The following is a 22041-nucleotide window of genomic DNA, read 5'->3' on the forward strand; positions in this document are numbered from 1 at the left end:
AATTGAGTTGCTTGTCATGGCGATAAAGCTTCTTGAATTGAAATGTTTTTAGATTGATCAGAAGATGTTTGGATAAAAACCTTTTATTACATTAGAAAACATAATCATTTAAATGAGTAGATACCAATTCAACGCACAGCACACACTGGACACAGAAGGCCAGAGCAAAAAGACATCCAGAGGGGGAGACCTACAGTACAGTCCCAACCCAACCCAACAGTATCAGTACCAGTCATCAGTAGGCTACTAAAGTCAGTTCTGGGTCACAGACAGACAGAGAGAGAGAGGCTGGCTAATGCTTCAATCCTGTTGGAGTGTGAAACTGGGTTTTACAGCAAAAAGCCCCACAACACACTGGACGTGGGGGGTAACAAGGGTTACAGTTATAAATCAGTAACCCAATTCTCAAATTTTCCCCATTCCCATCCATATTTCGATTGCAGCCGTCCGATATTCCTGGATCCCTCCCAGCCTAGTGGGAGTCAGCTGTTGACAAATTAGTTACACAACTGCTCCAGGGAGAGAGAGAGAACAGAGAGAGAGAACAGAGAGAGAGAGAACAGAGAGAGAGAGAGAATAGAGAAAGAACAGAGAGAGAGAGAGAGAGAGAGAGAGAACAGAGAGAGAGAGAGAACAGAGAGAGAGAACAGAGAAATAGGCATCGCACACAACTCCAGTCAATGAGAGGTTCTGTTGGCTGGGGTCTGGTCACTAGGTTACCATAGAGACTGTCTGCTCTGTGACCTCCTTGTCTGACATCTGTGGATATAGTTTTACAGCATCGAGTGGAGATCCGTGTGGATCCCTCTACCTCCGTGTCAGCAAATCCTTCTCAAAGATATGACCTCGGAAAGATCCATCAGTGTCTGTATTGTTTTTGAGTATCATCACCATGTACTGTGGATGTCTATGGATACACAACATACACACACCGTTCAAACACAGTCTGTGGATTTGACACGCCTTCTATTCATGTGTCCACCAGGCTTTGTGGCTGGTCAGGAAGTGTGTATGTTCCTGTACCACACGTGGTCTGTCAGGCCATGTGTGTGTCTTGGGTCATGTGATGTGTTTGTGTCCCTGTATCACATGGAGGCGAGGCTCTGGAAGCCACAGAACTTCCAGCGTTTCTCCAGCGTGGCTCCCACTCCACTCAGCTCCTGTCTGAAGACACTGGGCAGACGACCCATCAGAGACTCCAACTCACCCGCTGACACCTGGACGGGACAGGGACGGGGACAGGTGACATCACCTAACGGGTCTTTCCTATTTGTGTAACAATTAGATAAGATTTCTTATGCCCATTTCAGTTCTCCCCCCAGCTTTTTCCCTTTCTCTATTGACTATTTCATGTCAATAAACTGACCGTAGTGTCCAGTCTCTGGATGTAGGACCACAGATAGTCGATGTTGGCTCCAAACGGATGGACATGGAGGAAGGTAGATATGATGCCTGCAGAGAAACAGAGAGCGATTGAGAGATAGAGCGAGAAACAGAGACACAGAGATAGATTGAGAGATAGAGAAAAACAGAGAGATATTGAGAGAGATGAGAGATGGAGAGAGATAGAGTAGCAGAGACATTGAGAGAGATGAGAGATAGAGAAGAGAGAGAAACAGAGACATTGAGAGAGATGAGAGACAGAGAAGAGAGAGAAGCAGAGACATTGAGAGAGATGAGAAATAGAGAAGAGAGAGAAACAGAGACATTGAGAGAGATGAGAGATAGAGAAGAGAGAGAAACAGAGACATTGAGAGAGATAGAGAAGAGAGAGAAACAGAAACATTGAGAGAGATGAGAGATAGAGAAGAGAGAGAAACAGAGACATTGAGAGAGATGAGAGATGGAGAGAGATAGAGAAGAGAGAGAAACAGAGACATTGAGAGAGATGAGAGATGGAGAGAGATAGAGAAGAGAGAGAAACAGAGACATTGAGAGAGATGAGAGATGGAGAGAGATAGAGTAGCAGAGACATTGAGAGAGATGAGCGATAGAGAAGAGAGAGAAACAGGGACATTGAGAGAGATGAGAGATAGAGAAGAGAGACATGGAGAGAGATGAGAGATAGAGAAGAGAGACATTGAGAGAGATGAGAGATAGAGAAGAGAGAGAAACAGAGACATTGAGAGAGATGAGAGATAGAGAGAGATAGAGAAGTGAGAGAAGCAGAGACATTGAGAGAGATGAGAGATGGAGAGAGGTAGAGAAGAGAGAGAAACAGAGACATTGAGAGAGATGAGAGATGGAGAGAGATAGAGAAGAGACATTGAAAGAGATGAGAGATAGAGAAGAGAGAGAAACAGAGACATTGAGAGAGAGAAGAGAGAGAAACAGAGACATTGAGAGAGATGAGAGATAGAGAAGAGAGAGAAGCAGAGACATTGAGAGAGATGAGAGGTGGAGAGAGATAGAGAAACAGAGAAATTGAGAGAGATGAGAGACAGAGAAGAGAGAGAAGAGAGAGAAGCAGAGACATTGAGAGAGATGAGAGATGGAGAAGAGAGAGAAGCAGAGACATTGAGAGAGATGAGAGATAGAGAAGAGAGAGAAACAGAGACATTGAGAGAGATGAGAGATAGAGAAGAGAGAGAAACAGAGACATTGAGAGAGATGAGAGATAGAGAAGAGAGAGAAGCAGAGACATTGAGAGAGATGAGAGATAGAGAAGAGAGAGAGACAGGAAGAGGGAAGAGAACGAACATGCTGTTCAACTTCAGCTCTCCAGCAGAGCTGCAATCTGCATTTTGCCGACGTGCCATGCAATGAATGCATCCCGCGCCGCCATAAAAAACGCTGGTCCGAGTAGAAACAGCACTTGAGTTGATTACTTGTGAGAGGTCCTGCAGAGGTAACACAGCGACTCAGGGGGAGAGAATATAGTGCGGTCCCCTGGGAAGCCTGAGCCAATATTTATTCCCCTGATTTATATGACGGAACATTGCCCATTACAGACAGGACTAATTTACTCCCCTCAGCCACCACCACTCAGACGGAACCACCACACTGCATGAGGTGGGAATGGATGGTGTGTTTGTGTGTGGGGGATCTTAGTGTGTGCATGTGTGTGTGCGTTCACGTCTATATGTGTTGTGGACGTGTTGTTGTGTATGTCCATGCATGCGGATGTGTATCTGTATGTGTTTGTGTGTGTGTAAAGGTGTGTATCCCTTACAGAAAAATGAAAAGCCCAGAAGCAGTTTTGGCTGCAGTCAAAGGAGGCTGGTGGGAGGAGCTATTGGAGGACAGGCTCATTGTAATGGCTGGAATAGAATAAATGGAACAGTATCAAACACATCAAACATATGGTAGTCACATGATTGACTCCAATCTATGTATTATATTCCAGCCATTACAATGAGCCTGTCCTCCTATAGCTCCTCCCACCAGCCCCCACTGGCTGCGGCAGGCTGGGAAGCAGACAGGGTGGCTGGCTGGCATGGAGATAGAGAGCTCTGCCTCTCCTCTCCTTCATGTTGGCTTTCTGTGGGCCGCGTTAAAAGAGATAAATGTGCATCTGCCTACTCCTCTTTGCTCTACTCTGCTCCCCTTTCGTCTGCTCTCCCCTCTTCTCTCCCCTTCTCTGCTCTGCTCCAACAGGCTCCTGGCTCTGTTTTACACCAAGCTGTTTTTACCTCCCTACAGCACCAAATGGAGCTCTGCTTTCCAGCTGCTAATCTCAGAATTGGCACAGAACTATTTTGTGCTTGTACCTCTACAGGAGATTCAGACAGTGAACAGAAACAAAAGGAAAGCAGGCTAATAAAATGACTCCGGTCAGAATCAGAATAGAAGCTGCTTCCTTTTTGTGATGAAACTACATTTCTGGGAGCTGAAATGGAGGGGAGGTAGAGGGGGAGGAGAAAGGGGGAGGAAAGAGGGAGAGGTAGAGGGGGAGGATAGAGGGAGACGGAGAGAAGAGCCACGGGAGAATTAGGCAATTTGTGTTCTACAGTCAGTCTCTCCTCTCGCCTGAAACCGGTTAGTCTTTTCTTCTGTTCTGGCTGACGGCATCCTCGTCTATCTCAGTGTCCCCGGCGCCCTGTGCTGAGTGTGTTTCTGTGTGTGAACACAACCATAGCACTGCAGCGTGCAGCTGGGAGAGATCATGTGTGTGTTCGTGTGTGTGCCTGCATACGTGCGTTTTGCATGTGCCTACGTTCAGAGTTGGCGTGTGTGTGTGGCCAGGGCCAGCAGAGTACTGCTTGGCAACCAGACCCATAGTACCTCTCACCTGAGCCCCCCTCCACCCAGTCCTTGGGTTCTTCATCCAATAACACAACAGACCTACCTAGTCTCAGAGCAAAACATATGATATTTTACAAAATCCGTGTCACTACAAGACCAAAAGTATGCTGGTCGAACATTTCATTCCAAAATCATGGCCATTAATATTGAGTTGCCCCCCCCCTTTCCAGCTATAATGGCCTCCACTCGTCTGGGGAGGCTTTCTACTAGATGTTGGAACATTGCTGCAGGGACTTGCTTCCATTCAGCCACAAGAGCATTAGTGAGGTCGTGCACCTATGTTGGGCAATTAGACCTGGCTCGCAGTCGGTGTTCCAATTCATCTCAAAAGTGACTGGCTCTGCGCAGGCCAGTCAAGTTCTTCCACACCGATCTCGACAAACCATTGCTGTATGGACCTCACTTTGTGCACGGGGCTTTGTCATGCTGAAACAGGAAAGGGCCTTTCTCAAACTGCCACAAAGTTGGAAGCACAGAATCATCTAGAATGTCATTGTATGCTATAGTGTTAAGATTTCCCTTAACTGGAAGTAAGGGTCCTAGCCCAAACCATGAGAAACAGCCCCAGACAATTATTACTCCTCCACCAAACTTTACCGTTTGCACTATATATTGGGGCAGGTAGCATTCTCCTTGCATCCGCCAAATCCAGATTCATCCGTCGGAGTGCTAGGTGGTGAAGGGTCCAATGGCAGCGAGCCTCACATCAGTCTTGCCGACGCTTGGTAAATTTAGGCTTGTGTGCGGATGCTCGGCTATGGAAACCTATTTCATGAAGCTCCTGACGAACAGTTCTTGTGCTGATTTTGCCTCCAGAGGCAGTTTGGAACTCGGTAGTGAGTGTTGCAACTGAGGCCAGATTACTTTTACGTGCTATGCCCTTCAGCGTTTCCGTTCTGTGAGCTTGTGTGGCCTACCACTTCGCGGCTGAGCCGTTGTTGCTCCTAGATGTTTCTACTTCACAATACCATTACTTATCACTGGCCGGGGCAGCTCTAAGAAACTTGACGAACTGACTTGTTGGAAAGGTGCCATCCTATGACGGTGCCACATTGAAAGTCACTGACCTCCTCAGTAATGCCATTCTACTGCCAATGTTTGTCTATGGAGATTGACTTTGTGCTCGAATCCACTAACTTGAAGGGTTGTCCACATACTTTTGTTAGGTTAGGAGTTAAGGTTAGGGTTAAGGTTAGGAGTTAAGTTAAAGGGTTAAGGTGAGGGGAAGGGTTATCTAACATGCTAAATAGTTGCAAAGTAGCTAAAAAGTAGTAAGCAGTTCTAATTAGCTAAAATGCTGAAGTTGTCCAGAATGAGATTTGAATGCGCACCCTTTGGATAGCTAGACGTTCACATTATACGTCCGACCAACGACCCTCCATTTGTTTTTGCCTTAATTAACCTTTTTTTTACTAGCAAGTCAGTTAAGAACTAATTCTTATATACAATGATGGCCTACACTGCCCTATGGGACTTCCAATCACGGCTGGTTGTGAAACAGCCTGGATTTGAACCAGGGGGTCTGTAGTGACGCCTCTAGCATTGAGATGCAGTGCCTTAGACCGCTGTTTCACCCGGGAGGCCCCCGAGTGTCATACCCCCAAGTGTCATACCAAATATAACATTGGCATACCTATTTGAGTGACTCTGATTCACGTAGGCCAATTTAATGTAACCTAACGTAAAGTAACATTTCATACTAAATGGAGTGGCACAGATTTGAGTCAAATATTATATGTTTTGCTCTGAGACCAGGCTGGATAGACAGGCTTTCAAGACTGTTTCACCCCATTAACGATTGGCTCCCCTCCAACATGTTGAACACCAACCATTAAAACACTCCCAGTCAGATGAATATTACAGGCGAAAATGTAGCAATCCAGTTAATATTATGCATATGCTTTGTAGTATACATCAAATGTATATGTACTGTACCCAGTAGCAGAGCCTCTCTCTCTGATGTGAGGGGTCCTCTCACGGCTGCTTCACTCCTCCTGTCTCTGCTGCGGTACAGAGTGGTGGCATAGCCGTTCACTACCTACAGACACACAAACAACACAGTGTTAGTCCTTATAGACACACAAACGCAATGTGAGCTGATGTGTGTGCACTCATCGGGGTACTGTTATTTTTATGAGAGAGAGGAGAGTGGCTGGTGCTACTGATGCTACTCCATTGGGATACCCCTCTTTCCTTCCTCTTCTCCTCTCTTCACCAGTGCATCTCCTTTCACAGGGCACAAGGGACATACACAGTAACACACTACAACCCCCTCCCCCTCCCCATATACCCCTAATGCATAGGCCTACCCCCCTGCTCTGAAGACGTCCTCAGACGCTGATGTCACCTCACACTGGCTAGCTGGGTCAATAAAATCACTCAAGAGATGTTGATTGCATGTGTGTGTGTGTACACAGGAGGCTGGAGAGGGGAGGACAGCTCATAGTAATGGATGGAATGGTATCACACATATGAAAACCAAGTGTTTGATATGTTTGATACCATTCCATTCATTCTGTTCCAGCCATTACTATGAGCTGCCCTCCCCAATTAAGGTGCCACCAGCCTCCTGTTTTGTGTACAGTATTGTGTGTACAGTATTGTGTGGGTACTGTGTAGTGGTGTATGTTGGGGCGAACTGACCTTCTCAGGTGTTTCTCCGTTGGTCCCCTCCACTACCTCTACATCCCCGTTAGTCAGCATCTGAAAACAAGACAGAGACCAACATCAAGTACTGACCCTTCATCCCTGGTAACCCTGATAACAAACAGAGGCATAGAACATGGTCTTAGTAACAGAAGCAAGATCCAAGTAGCTGTTGTTTAAGGTAGCATCTTTGGACTATATGGAAACAATGTATCCTCCCTGGATGTTCTATCTGTCCGTTCATTTGTTCATCTATCATCCATCTGTCCACTGGTAGCTGAATACACTCTTTCTCCACAGGAGCTCTATTCCTATTGATGTTCCCATTATCTCAGTCCAATAATAATGAATAAACAGTTACAGTTAGCAGAATCAGATAGAATCAGAAAGGTACTCGTCCATCCACGGGTTGTATTATTCTCAGCAGTGGAGTGTGTTCATGGATGCCAAAGGAAGCCAGCCTTCCACATACATTTGACCAATGATACAGGCAAATGATTATAACGTATATTCTGATCTCATCCTCAATTCAAACATAGTGCCACTGGCTTGAGACGATTGAAGTTCAATATGTGGCCTAGATGTAGTAGGTTCATGTTAACAAGCTAGCTAGCTAACTTAGCTGGCTCATTTTTGCCCATGTGAGGAAGTTAGGCTAGTAAGCAGTTTTTCCAGGTAGCCTAGTCTAGGACAACTAAAAGTGTGTACTACTGAATGACAGTCAGATCGTTTTGCCAACATGAAAGAGAGGATGGCATTGGGGTTCATCTAGTCTACAAGTCAACATGTTGTTTCTACTTGCACACGCACACACACACACACACACACACACACACACACACACACACACACACACACACACACACACACACACACACACACACACACACACACACACACACACACACACACACACACACACACACACACACACACACACACACACACACACACACACACACACACACACACACACATGTTATTTAAATGTTTATGTTGAAATGGTGCTGGAATAGTGAAGGCAGTGCTCCTGTTGTCTGTGTGGTTCTAAATCAGTAGTTGTTTGGTAAACTGTCAGAACCATTCATTTGCTTGACCATGTTGTAGGCCAGTGGTTTTCAAAGTCGGGGTAAACATTTTTAGGAACAAAAAATGAAGAGAACCGATTATTATATGAGGACAATATATACTGAACAAAAATATAAATGCAACATGCAACTATTTTTTTTATACTTAGTTACAGTTCATATGAGAAAATCAGTCAATTGAAATAAATTAATTTGGTCCTAATCTCTGGATTTCACATGACTGGGAATACAGATATGCATCTGTTAGTCAGAAAACCAGTCAGTATCTGGTATGGCCACCATTTGCTTCATGGCGACACATCTCCTTCACATAGAGTTGATCAGGCTGTTGATTGTGGCCTGTGGAATGTTGTCCAACTCCTCTTCAATGGCTGTGCAAAGTTGCTGGATATTGGCGGGAACTGGAACACGCTGTCGTACACATCAATCCAGAGCATCTCAAACAGGCTTAATGGGTGATATGTCTGGTGAGTATGCAGGCCATGGAAGAACTGGGACATTTTCAGCTTCCAGGAATTGTGTACAAATCCTTGCGAATTCCTGCATTATAATTCTGAAACATGAGGTGATGGTGGCAATGGGCCTCAGGATCTCATCAGGGTATCTCTGTGCATTCAAATTGCCATAGATAAAATCCAATTGACTTCATTGTCCGTAGCGTATGCCTGCCCATACCACAACCCCACCGCCACCATGGGGCACTCTGTTCACGACGTTGACATCAGCACACTGCTCGCCCGCACAACGCCAAACACGTGGTCTGTGGTTGTGAGGCCGGTTGGACGTACTGCCAAATTCTCTATAAATTACGTTGGAGGAGGATTATGGTAAAGAAATTAACATTCAGTTATCTGGCAACAGCTCTGGTGGAAAAACTTGAGACATCTGTGGCATTGTGCTGTGTGACAAAACTGCACATTTTAGAGTGGCCTTTAATTGTCCCCAGCGCAAAGTGCACCTGTGTAATGATTATGCTGTTTAATCAGCTTCTTGATTTGCCACACCTGTCAGGTAGATGGATTATCTTGGAAAAAGAGAAATGCTCAATAACAAGGATGTAAACAAATTTGAGCTCAAATTTGGAGAGAAATAAGCTTTTTGTGCATATCGAAAATGTTTGAGATCACCACTATATGTTGCGTTTATATTTTTGTTCAGTGTACAACGTTTTTGAGAAAGATTATTTGAAAAATACAATTTTATTGAGTAAATGTATTAATTTGTCTCTTTTCCTTTTGATAAGAGATGAAAATAGAATGAATGGAAGGGTAAAAGGGGGAGGGACCAGGGTGGAGCAGGGCTAGCCAAACACACATGCCTGCTGCCTATGCTCTCAGACCGTCTTGAGAGGAAGTTTGAGCCATTTGAGCCATTTCAGAGTCTGGCTGGCTTGGAGAGGAGTGAGTGGGGTGGAGAGTGAGAGGAGAGGGGGATGAGAGGACATGGAGGGAGGGGGATGAGGGACATGTGTGTGTGCCCCCCTACTGAGGGAGAGCAACTTGTGCAGAAACAAAGATAGAAAGAGACAGAGACAGAGATAGATAAAGAGGAGGGAGATAAAGTGAATATTTGAAGAGACAGCTATAGTAGCCTGCCAAAATAAATACTAGACTGCCACTACATCAAAACCATGTCTTTTGACCTCACCCTCTCACCTTCCCCCCCTACTCACAAGGCAGGCAATACGCTCGACCTCATCTTTACTAGATGCTGTTCTTCCACTAACATCATTGCAACTCCCCTCCAAGTCTCCGACCACTACCTTGTATCCTTTTCCCTCTCGCTCTCATCCAACACCTCCCACACTGCCCCTACTCGGATGGTATCGCGCCGTCCCAACCTTCGCTCTCTCTCCCCCGCTACTCTCTCCTCTTCCATCCTATCATCTCTTCCCTCTGCTCAAACCTTCTCCAACCTATCTCCTGATTCTGCCTCCTCAACCCTCCTCTCCTCCCTCTCTGCATCCTTTGACTCTCTATGTCCCCTATCCTCCAGGCCGGCTCGGTCCTCCCCTCCCGCTCCGTGGCTCGATGACTCATTGCGAGCTCACAGAACAGGGCTCCGGGCAGCCGAGCGGAAATGTGGGAAAACTCGCCTCCCTGCGGACCTGGCATCCTTTCACTCCCTCCTCTCTACATTTTACTCCTCTGTCTCTGCTGCTAAAGCCACTTTCTACCACTCTAAATTCCAAGCATCTGCCTCTAACCCTAGGAAGCTCTTTGCCACCTTCTCTTCCCTCCTGAATCCTCCCCCCCCCCTCCCTCTCTGCAGATGACTTCGTCAACCATTTTGAAAAGAAGGTCGACGACATCCGATCCTCGTTTGCTAAGTCAAACGACACCGCTGGTTCTGCTCACACTGCCCTACCCTGTGCTCTGACCTCTTTCTCCCCTCTCTCTCCAGATGAAATCTCGCATCTTGTGACGGCCGGCCACCCAACAACCTGCCCGTTTGACCCTATCCCCTCCTCTCTTCTCCAGACCATTTCCGGAGACCTTCTCCCTTAACTCACCTCGCTCATCAACTCATCCCTGACCGCTGGCTACGTCCCTTCCGTCTTCAAGAGAGCGAGAGTTGCACCCCTTCTGAAAAAACCTACACTCGATCCCTCCGATGTCAACAATTACAGACCAGTATCCCTTCTTTCTTTTCTCTCCAAAACTCTTGAACATGCCGTCCTTGGCCAGCTCTCCAGCTATCTCTCTCTGAATGACCTCCTTGATCCAAACCAGTCAGGTTTCAAGACTAGTCATTCAACTGAGACTGCTCTCCTCTGTATCACGGAGGCGCTCCGCACTGCTAAAGCTAACTCTCTCTCCTCTGCTCTCATCCTTCTAGATCTATCGGCTGCCTTCGATACTGTGAACCATCAGATCCTCCTCTCCACCCTCTCCGAGTTGGGCATCTCCGGCGCGGTCCACGCTTGGATTGCGTCCTACCTGACAGGTCGCTCCTACCAGGTGGCGTGGCGAGAATCTGTCTCCTCACCACGCGCTCTCACCACTGGTGTCCCCCAGGGCTCTGTTCTAGGCCCTCTCCTATTCTCGCTATACACCAAGTCACTTGGCTCTGTCATAACCTCACATGGTCTCTCCTATCATTGCTATGCAGACGACACACAATTAATCTTCTCCTTTCCCCCTTCTGATGACCAGGTGGCGAATCGCATCTCTGCATGTCTGGCAGACATATCAGTGTGGATGACGGATCACCACCTCAAGCTGAACCTCGGCAAGACGGAGCTGCTCTTCCTCCCGGGGAAGGACTGCCCGTTCCATGATCTCGCCATCACGGTTGACAACTCCATTGTGTCCTCCTCCCAAAGCGCTAAGAACCTTGGCGTGATCCTGGACAACACCCTGTCGTTCTCAACCAACATCAAGGCGGTGGCCCGTTCCTGTAGGTTCATGCTCTACAACATCCGCAGAGTACGACCCTGCCTCACACAGGAAGCGGCGCAGGTCCTAATCCAGGCACTTGTCATCTCCCGTCTGGATTACTGCAACTCGCTGTTGGCTGGGCTCCCTGCCTGTGCCATTAAACCCCTTCAACTCATCCAGAACGCCGCAGCCCGTCTGGTGTTCAACCTTCCCAAGTTCTCTCACGTCACCCCGCTCCTCCGTTCTCTCCACTGGCTTCCAGTTGAAGCTCGCATCCGCTACAAAACCATGGTGCTTGCCTACGGAGCTGTGAGGGGAACGGCACCTCAGTACCTCCAGGCTCTGATCAGGCCCTACACCCAAACAAGGGCACTGCGTTCATCCACCTCTGGCCTGCTCGCCTCCCTACCACTGAGGAAGTACAGCTCCCGCTCAGCCCAGTCAAAACTGTTCGCTGATCTGGCCCCCCAATGGTGGAACAAACTCCCTCACGACGCCGGAGTCGTGAGGGAGTCAATCACAGCGGAGTCAATCACCACCTTCCGGAGACACCTGAAGCCCCACCTCTTTAAGGAATACCTAGGATAGGATAAGTAATCCCTCTCACCCCCCTTTAAGATTTAGATGCACTATTGTAAAGTGACTGTTCCACTGGATGTCATAAGGTGAATGCACCAATTTGTAAGTCGCTCTGGATAAGAGCGTCTGCTAAATGACTTAAATGTTAAATGTAAATGTAAATGTCCTTAACTCCCTCCTGCAGTCTGTATGTTTCACTATATGTAAGAAATAAGGCCCAAGGAGGTGTGGTATTTGGCCAATATACCACGGCTAAGGGCTGTTCTTATGCACGACACAAAGCAGAGTGCCTGGACACAGCCCTTAGCCGAGGTATATTGGCCATATATCACAACCCCCCGAGGTGCCTTACTGCTATTATAAAACTGGTTACCAACGTAATTAGAGCAGTAAAAATACAAGTTTTGTCATAATCGTGGTATATGGTCTGATATACCACGGCTGTCAGCCAATCAGCATTCAGGGCTCAAAACACCCAGTTTATAAATACATTTCGATCCTTGTCAGTTACTCGGTATGTTAAAAACCCAATAGCCAACCCTACAGAGCTCAGGGGCCTCTGTACTCATATATGATACAGTACAGTACAGATCAGTAATAGGGACACCCTGGTACTGTTATGTGTAAGGAGGTTCTTTTTGCCATTTATTTCTCTATATCTTCATAACCATCATGACTCAGAACCCTACACTCCCATCTGGATCAGTGAGTGCGAGTTTCCACACTCGTGTGTGTGTGTGTGTGTGTGTCTGTGTGTGTATGTTCTCTCACCTTGTCTCTCAGGGCTAGGACCTCTCCCTCCAGGTATCTGTGTTCGTCTCTAGCCTGCTCCAGCTCCACCTCCTTACTCCTCAGCTGATCCTGCAGACTCAGCAGTTGCTGGGAGGAGAGAGAGAGACACACAGAGAGACTGTTACACAATAGACCACAACACAGATAGGGAGACACACAGAGAGACAGTTACACAATAGACCACAACACAGTTAGATAGGGAGACACACAGAGAGACAGTTACACAATAGACCACAACACAGTTAGATAGGGAGACACAAAGAGAGACAGTTACACAATAGACCACAACACAGTTAGATAGGGAGACACATAGAGAGACAGTTACACAATAGACCACAACACAGTTAGATAGGGAGACACACAGAGACACAGTTACACAATAGACCACAACACAGTTAGATAGGGAGACACACAGAGAGACAGTTACACAATAGACCACAACACAGTTAGATAGGGAGACAGTTACACAATAGACCACAACACAGTTAGATAGGGAGACACACAGGGAGACAGTTACACAATAGACCAAAACACAGTTAGATAGGGAGACACACAGAGAGACAGTTACACAATAGACCACAACACAGTTAGATAGGGAGACACACAGAGAGACAGTAACACAATATACCACAACACAGTTAGATAGGGAGACACACAGGGAGACAGTAACACAATAGACCACAACACAGTTAGATAGGGAGACAGTTACACAATAGACCAAAACACAGTTAGATAGGGAGACACACAGGGAGACAGTTACACAATAGACCACAACACAGTTAGATAGGGAGACACACAGGGAGACAGTTACACAATAGACCACAACACAGTTAGATAGGGAGACACACAGGGAGACAGTTACACAATAGACCACAACACAGTTAGATAGGGAGACACACAGGGAGACAGTTACACAATAGACCACAACACAGTTAGATAGGGAGACACACAGAGAGACAGTAACACAATAGACCACAACACAGTTAGATAGGGAGACACACAGAGAGACAGTAACACAATAGACCACAACACAGTTAGATAGGGAGACACACAGGGAGACAGTTACACAATAGACCAAAACACAGTTAGATAGGGAGACACACAGGGAGACAGTTACACAATAGACCACAACACAGTTAGATAGGGAGAAACACAGGGAGACAGTAGCACAATAGACCACAACACAGTTAGATAGGGAGACACACAGAGAGACAGTAACACAATAGACCACAACACAGTTAGATAGAGAGACAGTTACACAATAGACCACAACACAGTTAGATAGGGAGACAGTTACACAATAGACCACAACACAGTTAGATAGAGAGACAGTGCTGGAAGGACAACAACAACAGAGAGGGTGATGAACACAGAGGAGACACCAGTAAGCAAGGAACAACAGCAGGCAGAGGTCTGACTGTGTTGTGGTCTGTCTGGGTCAGGTTGTAAAGGGAGGGAGTGTGAATGCGGTAGACAGGACAGTCAGAATAAATCAGAGTGATGTGTACTGTAGCTGCACTGTCCCTAATACTCTTTGTTTCTAGGTACCGGTGCTTTGACCTTCAATGACCTTTTGCTAGTGAAAGCACAGGTACACATATTTGCAGCATGTGATGAGAGTGTTGGCACTGTATTCTATTGATGGTACTGTATATCAATTACTGTTGGTATCAGCACAATCCCAACAGTGGAATCACAGGTGGAATATGATCCAGGTGTAGATGGTGTAATAATGTACCTGATGCATGTTGTGCATGCTCTGCTGTAGCAGGTGTGTGTGTGTGTTGAGGGAGTGTTCGGGGTCGTCGGGGTGGCAGGCCTTGCCCTGCTCCTTCCTCAGCAGCTCCACCTCGTTCCTGTAGGCCTCCAGCTGCCAGCGCAGAGAGTCATTCTCCTCCCTCAGAGAGGCCCCAGACTGGCCACACACACCTTTAGAGGAGGAGGGGAGAGAGGGTTAGGCACAAGACACACACCTGGAGAGGATGGGGGAGGGTTAGACACAAGACACACACATATGTATAAACGCACACGCATGCACACACATACACACACAAACTGCAGTGAGTCAACTCTCTACCCAACCTGTGAGTCACTGGAAGTGGAGGTTTATATTGTTCTCTATCCTCCTCCATACATGTAATGTATTCAGGACACATCAAAGGGAGCTGTTCAGAGCGGCTCAGTAAAGCACTGCTGTCCTTTCAACAGACTCCTTCAGCAGGCATTAGAATAGGCTTCAGCTTTGGAGCAGAGCAGTAATAGATTGTGAAGTGTTCTAAATCTGAGCAGCTTGGTCACTGTACCACCACAGCCCATCTAGAACATCCCATCATATCCCAGCTGCTCGATTGTTCTTCCTGCCATTTGACTGGCAGTGTCTATAGTTCTGGGGCTGTGTGACAGGTCATGAACATCTACCACCAATATATACTGTAGCAGTCTGGTGATTTATGAGCTACACTGGTCTGCCATCATTAAAAGGTACCAGTGCCTAGGGGCTAGCACCCAGGAGTCAAGCGCTAGGGCCTAGAACCTAGGAGTAAATTTGGAATTGGACCTGTGTCTGACCTACCGTTGTCCTCCCTACGTATCTTCTTACAGGGGCTCTCATCCGAGTCATCATCAGACATCTCCATCTCCTCCTCCCGGCGAATCCCCATGATCTCCTCACTGTTGGCGTTCCGCAGCTCCTGTCACATCACAACGCAAGGACACCTCAGTGTCTCAGTACTATACACCCAACCAGATGCCTGTCTAAAAATGGTTTCAACCAGACTGCCCTTTTAAAGATGGTTACTAACTTTATATATTGTACCTGTGGACAGAGTATGTGGTGGAAGAGGATCCAGTTACCCCTAGAGACTGAACTATGGTCAAATGAGTCATTCCACCTCAAAAAGCACAAGAACGAGGATTTCGACACCCACCATCTCGCCCAAAGCTCCGAAGCATGGCTTGCTGAAATGACATGGAATGACTCAGTTTTGTTTTCCTTCTGCAATGGTTAAGGTTAGTATTTAGAGGGTAATGTAAACTGATCCTAGATCTGTGCCCATGGGCAGTTTGAATGCTTCCTTTTTTTCACACGCTAAAGACAGAGGAGCATAGAAATCATCTCATTCTCCCAGCTGCTCTGATAACTAGTACTGTCTCAGCTGTGAGGCTGTCTAATACCACCACTGTGAAATCTCTCCTCAAATAAAGTAAATATGCTTAGCAATGACTCAACTAGGGGAGAGAGGGATAGAGTTATGAGAGGAGAAGGAAGAGAGAGAAAGGGAGCGAGGGTTGGAGGGAGAGTTTTGTTATGTGTGACTGTGAGCACAGAAAACCTCAGCTGTAAGTACTGAACCAGCCAGATCCTTTTTCTTAGAAACTACAGTACGGCATGAAGACGGAGAAATACAATGGTGTTTAGAGGCTCATCTGATCTCCTGATTTCTGCCAACTCCTTTATCAGCTCATAATCAAACTGGAATTTCATATTACTGTCATGTTGATACTGACATCAGTAGCTAATTAATTCACAGCCATTTGTCATAGTTAATCCATGACGGTTCAGACTACAGAGTTCCCTTACTTGAACTACTTGAACACTTACCAAGCATACTACTGAACCGTAACAAAGGATCTCACAATGGTGGCATGCTAACAAGACTCACCCCGTCATGTTTACTGTTAGTGTCTCTTCTTCCACATCAATGCCTTACCTCTGGTTGCTTTGAGAATAGACATGGCATGATTCTCACTGACTTGACTTAGAGACATGTACAGTATGACCATAGAGGGCTTACAGTATGAAGGGTCATATAAAGTTAAAGAGATTCTCCAATGCTTTTGTATACATTTTAGCCAGTAGTTCTGAAGGTCACGCTCACAAGACAAAAGTGGTCCCCTGAAATTGCAGAGATGTGCACCACGTCATTGCTCTCTCTCGCTTTGCTGTGTGTGCATCTTGATAGCTGTCACTTAAATGGCAAGGGGGCTGAAGCTCATTGGCTAGAACTCAAATTGCTAGGGGGCTAGCCCAGGTGGGGGGAAATGTAGGGAAAATGGCGCAGCACAGCATCCAGAAAAACAGTTGCTTTCAAACTAGGGATTCCATGCCTAATGGAGGTCATAGTAATGATAGATTATGAGTGTATGACCAATACATTGACACATCCACCCTAAAGCGGGAGGTTTAAAAAATACTTAGTAGTCGCCAAAGTTCCTGGAGCATGTCTTTAACATCTGCCTGGATAATGCTGCCCCTCACAGATAGACACTCTCAAATACCTGGTCATTACTTTTAATTCACTTCAATAAATCGGCATGGTCTCCAAATGGCCAAATCAAGACCAAGGTGGTGTAAAATAATCAACGATTCAAATCTAGGTTTGTGTAATGTTTCTACAACCAAATATATCCCCCATTCCATGAGATCAATAGGATGTTTTTGTTTAGTTCTCATGAAAGTGTTAACATAATATGTTTCCCTCCTGTAGAGAATGTTCCAGCGTGCTGACTTGTTCTAATTCCAATGAATTATTGATCTGTCTTAACCCTGGAAGCCTCTGTTGCCATAGCACCCACTCATACTTTCTAGGAGGCCTCAGATCTTTAGTTACTGTCATCTGCGCGCGTGTGTGTTTCTTCAATGTGAGAAAAAAGTATATGAATAGTATTGTAGGAGAAAACACACCGCATCCGTAGATCAGAACAACATGGCTGTCTGTCTAGCTGTCTGTGTATCTGTGAGGACACAGCAGTCTGCAACAACGGCAACATGAAACACAGTAGGACTCAACCCTTCTAGAATGTCTGTCTGTCAATCTCTCCTGTCCTGAGGGGTCCAAACATGACAAGGAAGAAGGGGGGTAAGGAGAGAGTACCAACCTCACACTGCTTTCTCCAAATGTCTATGTTCTTGCGCTGCGCTTTAGTGAAATGGTCCCATGCCTTCTGCCTGGAGGCAGCGGTGAACACAGCCGTGATCTGCTCAACTTGGGGTGAACAGGAGAGTCAAGACAAGACTTTATGTAGCACTACTGTACCACCCAGGCACAACACCACAGAGAAGACACGAGGAGCTTCATCGTGCCAGCCTGGGTTAGTGGATCCCATTGCATTTTCCTCTACCACCCACCAACATATTGAGAATAATTGGGTGGGTTGTGATTTTGACACATTGTTGTTGTTGGTTTGTAGGGTCTCCTAGGTTAAATGCTGGCTATAGTGTAACCTGGTGTCTCCTTCACAGTGCTGTACAGTACTTACATCTCATACCTGCTGATTCAGTTCCTTCAGGACTGACAAAGACAACATTCTACAATGGATGGCTTGTTTTGTGATACTAGACAAACTATTGAATTTACATCAAATTAGTATTTTGTCATTAATCATTCATAACTCTTTTGGAAGTGTTGTATTTACTGGAGTCATCACTATTCTCCCCACCAGTAGAAGAATGTTGCCTTTAAAGCTTGGCTCTGTTCTGACTGCATACTGTCATATTCATCTTCAATAAGCAACAGGAACTTGAATAAATAGTGTCATTATTACTACTGGACAAGTGCACAGTGACCAGGTCAACATTAAAACTACACCCCCTCATCATCCTCTACGTCCACTGGTGATTTACTTCATATCTCTGGGACTTTGCTTCATGGATTTTCATATTAAACCAACACCAGAGGACTATATAGCTCCTTTTTCTTCTCGGTGTTGAGCATAACAAATAAGACTCTAAATAGTACCATTCAAACAGTCATAAGCCATTGATCAATCGTGCTGTTGTGTCATTGTCTTTCCAGATGGTATTTCATATCATTTCAATATCAATCCATAGTGTACATTGACATTGTTTGAGAGTGCCTGCTGGATGAACACTGGACTATGATGCCTACCTGGGAGGTACAGTAGGTAGATCAGCTGGTCCTCTCCTGTAGTAAGCTCCAGACAGACACACAGAGGTTTCCTCAGGACACTGTACTGTACGTACCTCTGTCTGGTCTCTGACTACTGTCACCCTCCCTAACTACAGGCTCATCACTGCACAGATGTGTAGAAATACTGGTATTTAGTGCTATGTGAGAGGTACCTGTAGTTCTCTGTGTCTAGGAAGGGTTTAGTGTTACAGGTAGTGCACAGTGTGTCTAGTTAGATGCTTACACTGAGTCAGTATGGCCAGCAGGGAGTTTTTAAATGTCTCCTTGGCTAGCTCCATCTCCTCCTCGTGCTGGGCCTTCTCACTCATCAGTCTCCGGACGTGGCTATTGGCCGACTGGATCATAGAGTAGAAGTGATTAGCCGACCGCCGGTTGACCTCACCACGGTCGATCCATGTGAACAGGACCGCAGTCGCTTCACTGAAGTTATGGTCATCTGGAGGGGGATGATGGGGGAGAAGGAGGGGAGAGGTTTAAGGCTGGGGGTTTAATAATTACGGCAAAGGGGAACGTTTCGACAACATCCGATGAAATTGCAGAGCGTGAAATTCAAAATAAATTATTAGAAATATTTAACTTTCATACAACAACAAGTGCAATACACCAAAATACATATTAACTTCTTGTTAATCCAGACACTGTGTCAGATTTCAAAAAGGCTTTACGGTGAAAGCAAACCATGCTATTATCTGAGGACAGCACCCCATCAAACAAACACATGGCAATCATATTTCAACCCGCCAGGTGCGACACAAAACTCAGAAATAACAATATAATTCATGCCTTACCTTTGAAGATCTTCTTCTGTTGGCACTCCAATATGTCCCATAAACATCACAAATGGTCCTTTTGTTCTATTATTTCCGTCGTTATATATCCAAAATGTCAATTTATTTGGCGCGTTTGATTCAGAAAAACACCGGTTCCAACTCGCCCAACATGAAAACACATAATAACATGATCTAATAAGTTACCTGTAATCTTGATCCAAACATTTCAAACAACTTTCCTAGTCCAACTTTAGGTATTTTAAAATGTAAATAATCAATGAAATTGAAGACGGAACAAACTGTATTCAATAGTGGATAAAATGAAAGTGGAGCGAGGGCGAGGTTGTGCGCCCCAAACACAACAGTACACTAGACTCGACACTCAGTCTGAACAGCCATACTTCTTCATTACTCAAAAGAAAAACATCAACCAGTTTCTAAAGACTGTTGACATCTAGTGGAAGCCCTAGGAACTGCAACCAGATGCCTCAGAAATCTAGATTCCAATAGAAAAGCAATTGAAAACACAGTTTTCCTGGATGGTTTGTCCTCGGGGTTTCGCCTGCCAAATAAGTTCTGTTATACTCACAGACATCATTTGAACAGTTTTAGAAACTTTAGCGTGTTTTCTATCCACATATACCAATTATATGCATATCCTAGCTTATAGGCCTGAGTAGCAGGGCACACTTTGGGCACACTTTTCATCCGTACGTGAAAATACCTCCTATCCCAAACAGGTTTTAACAGTGAAGCTGAAAGCCTACAAAAATTCGCTTTGGTATTCAAAGAAAGAAATGATATGGCGATGCACTTTGAAGAAATTCTACTTCTATCTTCCCCTCCGTGCTTCAGTGCACAGGAACTGAACAACATGGGGAGATTACCTATCAGACTGTTTCATATTTTCTGAGAGCCTGTGGATGAACACAAAATGCATTTCTGGGATTGAAACTGGTTGTTGAGCGAGCGTAGCCTCTAACTGTCTGTGTCTCGGTGGGCCTTTGTCGAGTGCATTTTTCACATTTGTATAATAATTGAAAAGTGCCACAGAGCCGTGTCCGATTGTACAGCGCAGAGTGAATTAGACATCGTTTAATGAGTTCAATACCCACTGCAACACGACCTGAGAGCACACAGATGCTCGACTGAAAATACTTTTCACCTCACAGCTCTAGTCCTATTCAGGAGAGGCAGCAGCGTACAATCATGCAGTCATATTATAATGCAGTCACATGAAGGTATTGTGGGCCAGCAAACACTGGGAATAATGAAAGTCTATTTCCCCTTTTCAATGAATAGTCAAATAAAAATATCACACAGTGTTTTGCTTGTGTAATATTAATGGAGAGCTTAGAGAAAGTCTCTAGAGTAATAGCCAGTGGTGTAGTGTAGGGTAAACCTTTTTTATTGTGTGAGAGTGTTTACCCACCCTAAAATGTGACACACACAAACACTGACACACACACACAAACACACACACACACACACACACACACACACACACACACACACACACACACACACACACACACACACACACACACACACACACACACACACACACACACACACACACACACACACACACACACACACACACACACACACACACACACACACACACACACACACACACACACCCCTCCTCTTTCTTCCATCTGTCACCACCAGTTAGCCTTCCTCTGGTTCAGCCTCAGTGTGAAGGCTAATAACAATCCTTCATAGCAGCAGCAGCTGTATTACAGTTTTTATCAATAGCTAAAACACTAAAACCCATTGGCTGAACAAAGTTCTCAGTTGCCTGGACTCATTTAGCTAATTATGCAGTCTGTTGTCAATACCTTAAACAATTTCACATGATAAAACACAATTTGCAGATCTCACTTAGACTTTTCAGCAAAACTCTAAACACATTCTCATTCTCAAAACACATTCTGCACTCTAATGCACATGGCATCCATACTGGTAAACACAAGTGGCAACAATCAAATACAAATAGAGAACATATGTCATTGATTGAACACAACCATTCAAAATTGATTTAACCTGTTTCAAATGATGCGACACAACCAATATAAGCCAGTACAGAGAGCAAACAGGTTGTTGAAGGTGGGAAGGAGAAAGTCTGAGAATGGATACTGTAGTACAGTGCATTGTAGGCTGTATACTGTACAATGGATGAATTTCTGATCAATTTTGACCTACTATGATAGAACATGTTTTCTTTCATCAAAGGACAATGACGGAAAAATATGAATATTTTTTTAGATTAAAAATGTACTTCTCCCTGAGAATTGTATGTTTTGAACAATGTGTTTTCTATTTTTTGGTGTATTGTTTACTAAGTGCTTGAGAGTGTATATCATTTTGATCACTTTGTTTATGATTTGAGAGCAGTGTTTGATTTTGAACACAGGTAAAACTGTTTTGAGGCGAATGTTTCATTCTGCAAGAGGAGTCAGAGGTTATGTAAATAGTGCTTGAAGATGAGGTTTTGTGTTGAATGTTTTCAGGAAATGGAGCAACGTTTCAGAAATTGTGTTTTAGCAATTGAGAAAAACTGTAATTAAGAGAGAGACCGAGTAATGCTCTGTAATATGGTAATGAA

At 45.2% G+C, this 22041-nt stretch overlaps 1 protein-coding gene across 2 annotated transcripts in view; it reads right to left on the reverse strand.

The window, feature by feature from the left end:
- Positions 1-71: 71 nt before the first annotated feature.
- Positions 72-22041, reverse strand: part of LOC124046428 (ecto-NOX disulfide-thiol exchanger 1-like) — a 99840-nt gene continuing 77870 nt past the window's right edge. For both annotated transcript variants that reach the window (XM_046366784.1, XM_046366791.1), the window contains 9 exons: positions 18884-19096; positions 17609-17715; positions 15303-15420; positions 14469-14659; positions 12710-12817; positions 6889-6948; positions 6181-6283; positions 1367-1452; positions 72-1217 (listed from right to left, as the gene is read on the reverse strand). In XM_046366784.1, coding sequence (XP_046222740.1) covers positions 1086-1217; positions 1367-1452; positions 6181-6283; positions 6889-6948; positions 12710-12817; positions 14469-14659; positions 15303-15420; positions 17609-17715; positions 18884-19096 — 1118 coding nt within the window. In that variant the 3' untranslated portion in view covers positions 72-1085. The remainder of the gene's footprint in view (positions 1218-1366; positions 1453-6180; positions 6284-6888; positions 6949-12709; positions 12818-14468; positions 14660-15302; positions 15421-17608; positions 17716-18883; positions 19097-22041) is intronic.

Source organism: Oncorhynchus gorbuscha, linkage group LG01, assembly GCF_021184085.1.
Source record: "Oncorhynchus gorbuscha isolate QuinsamMale2020 ecotype Even-year linkage group LG01, OgorEven_v1.0, whole genome shotgun sequence".
Classification (NCBI taxonomy): Eukaryota; Metazoa; Chordata; class Actinopteri; order Salmoniformes; family Salmonidae; genus Oncorhynchus; species Oncorhynchus gorbuscha.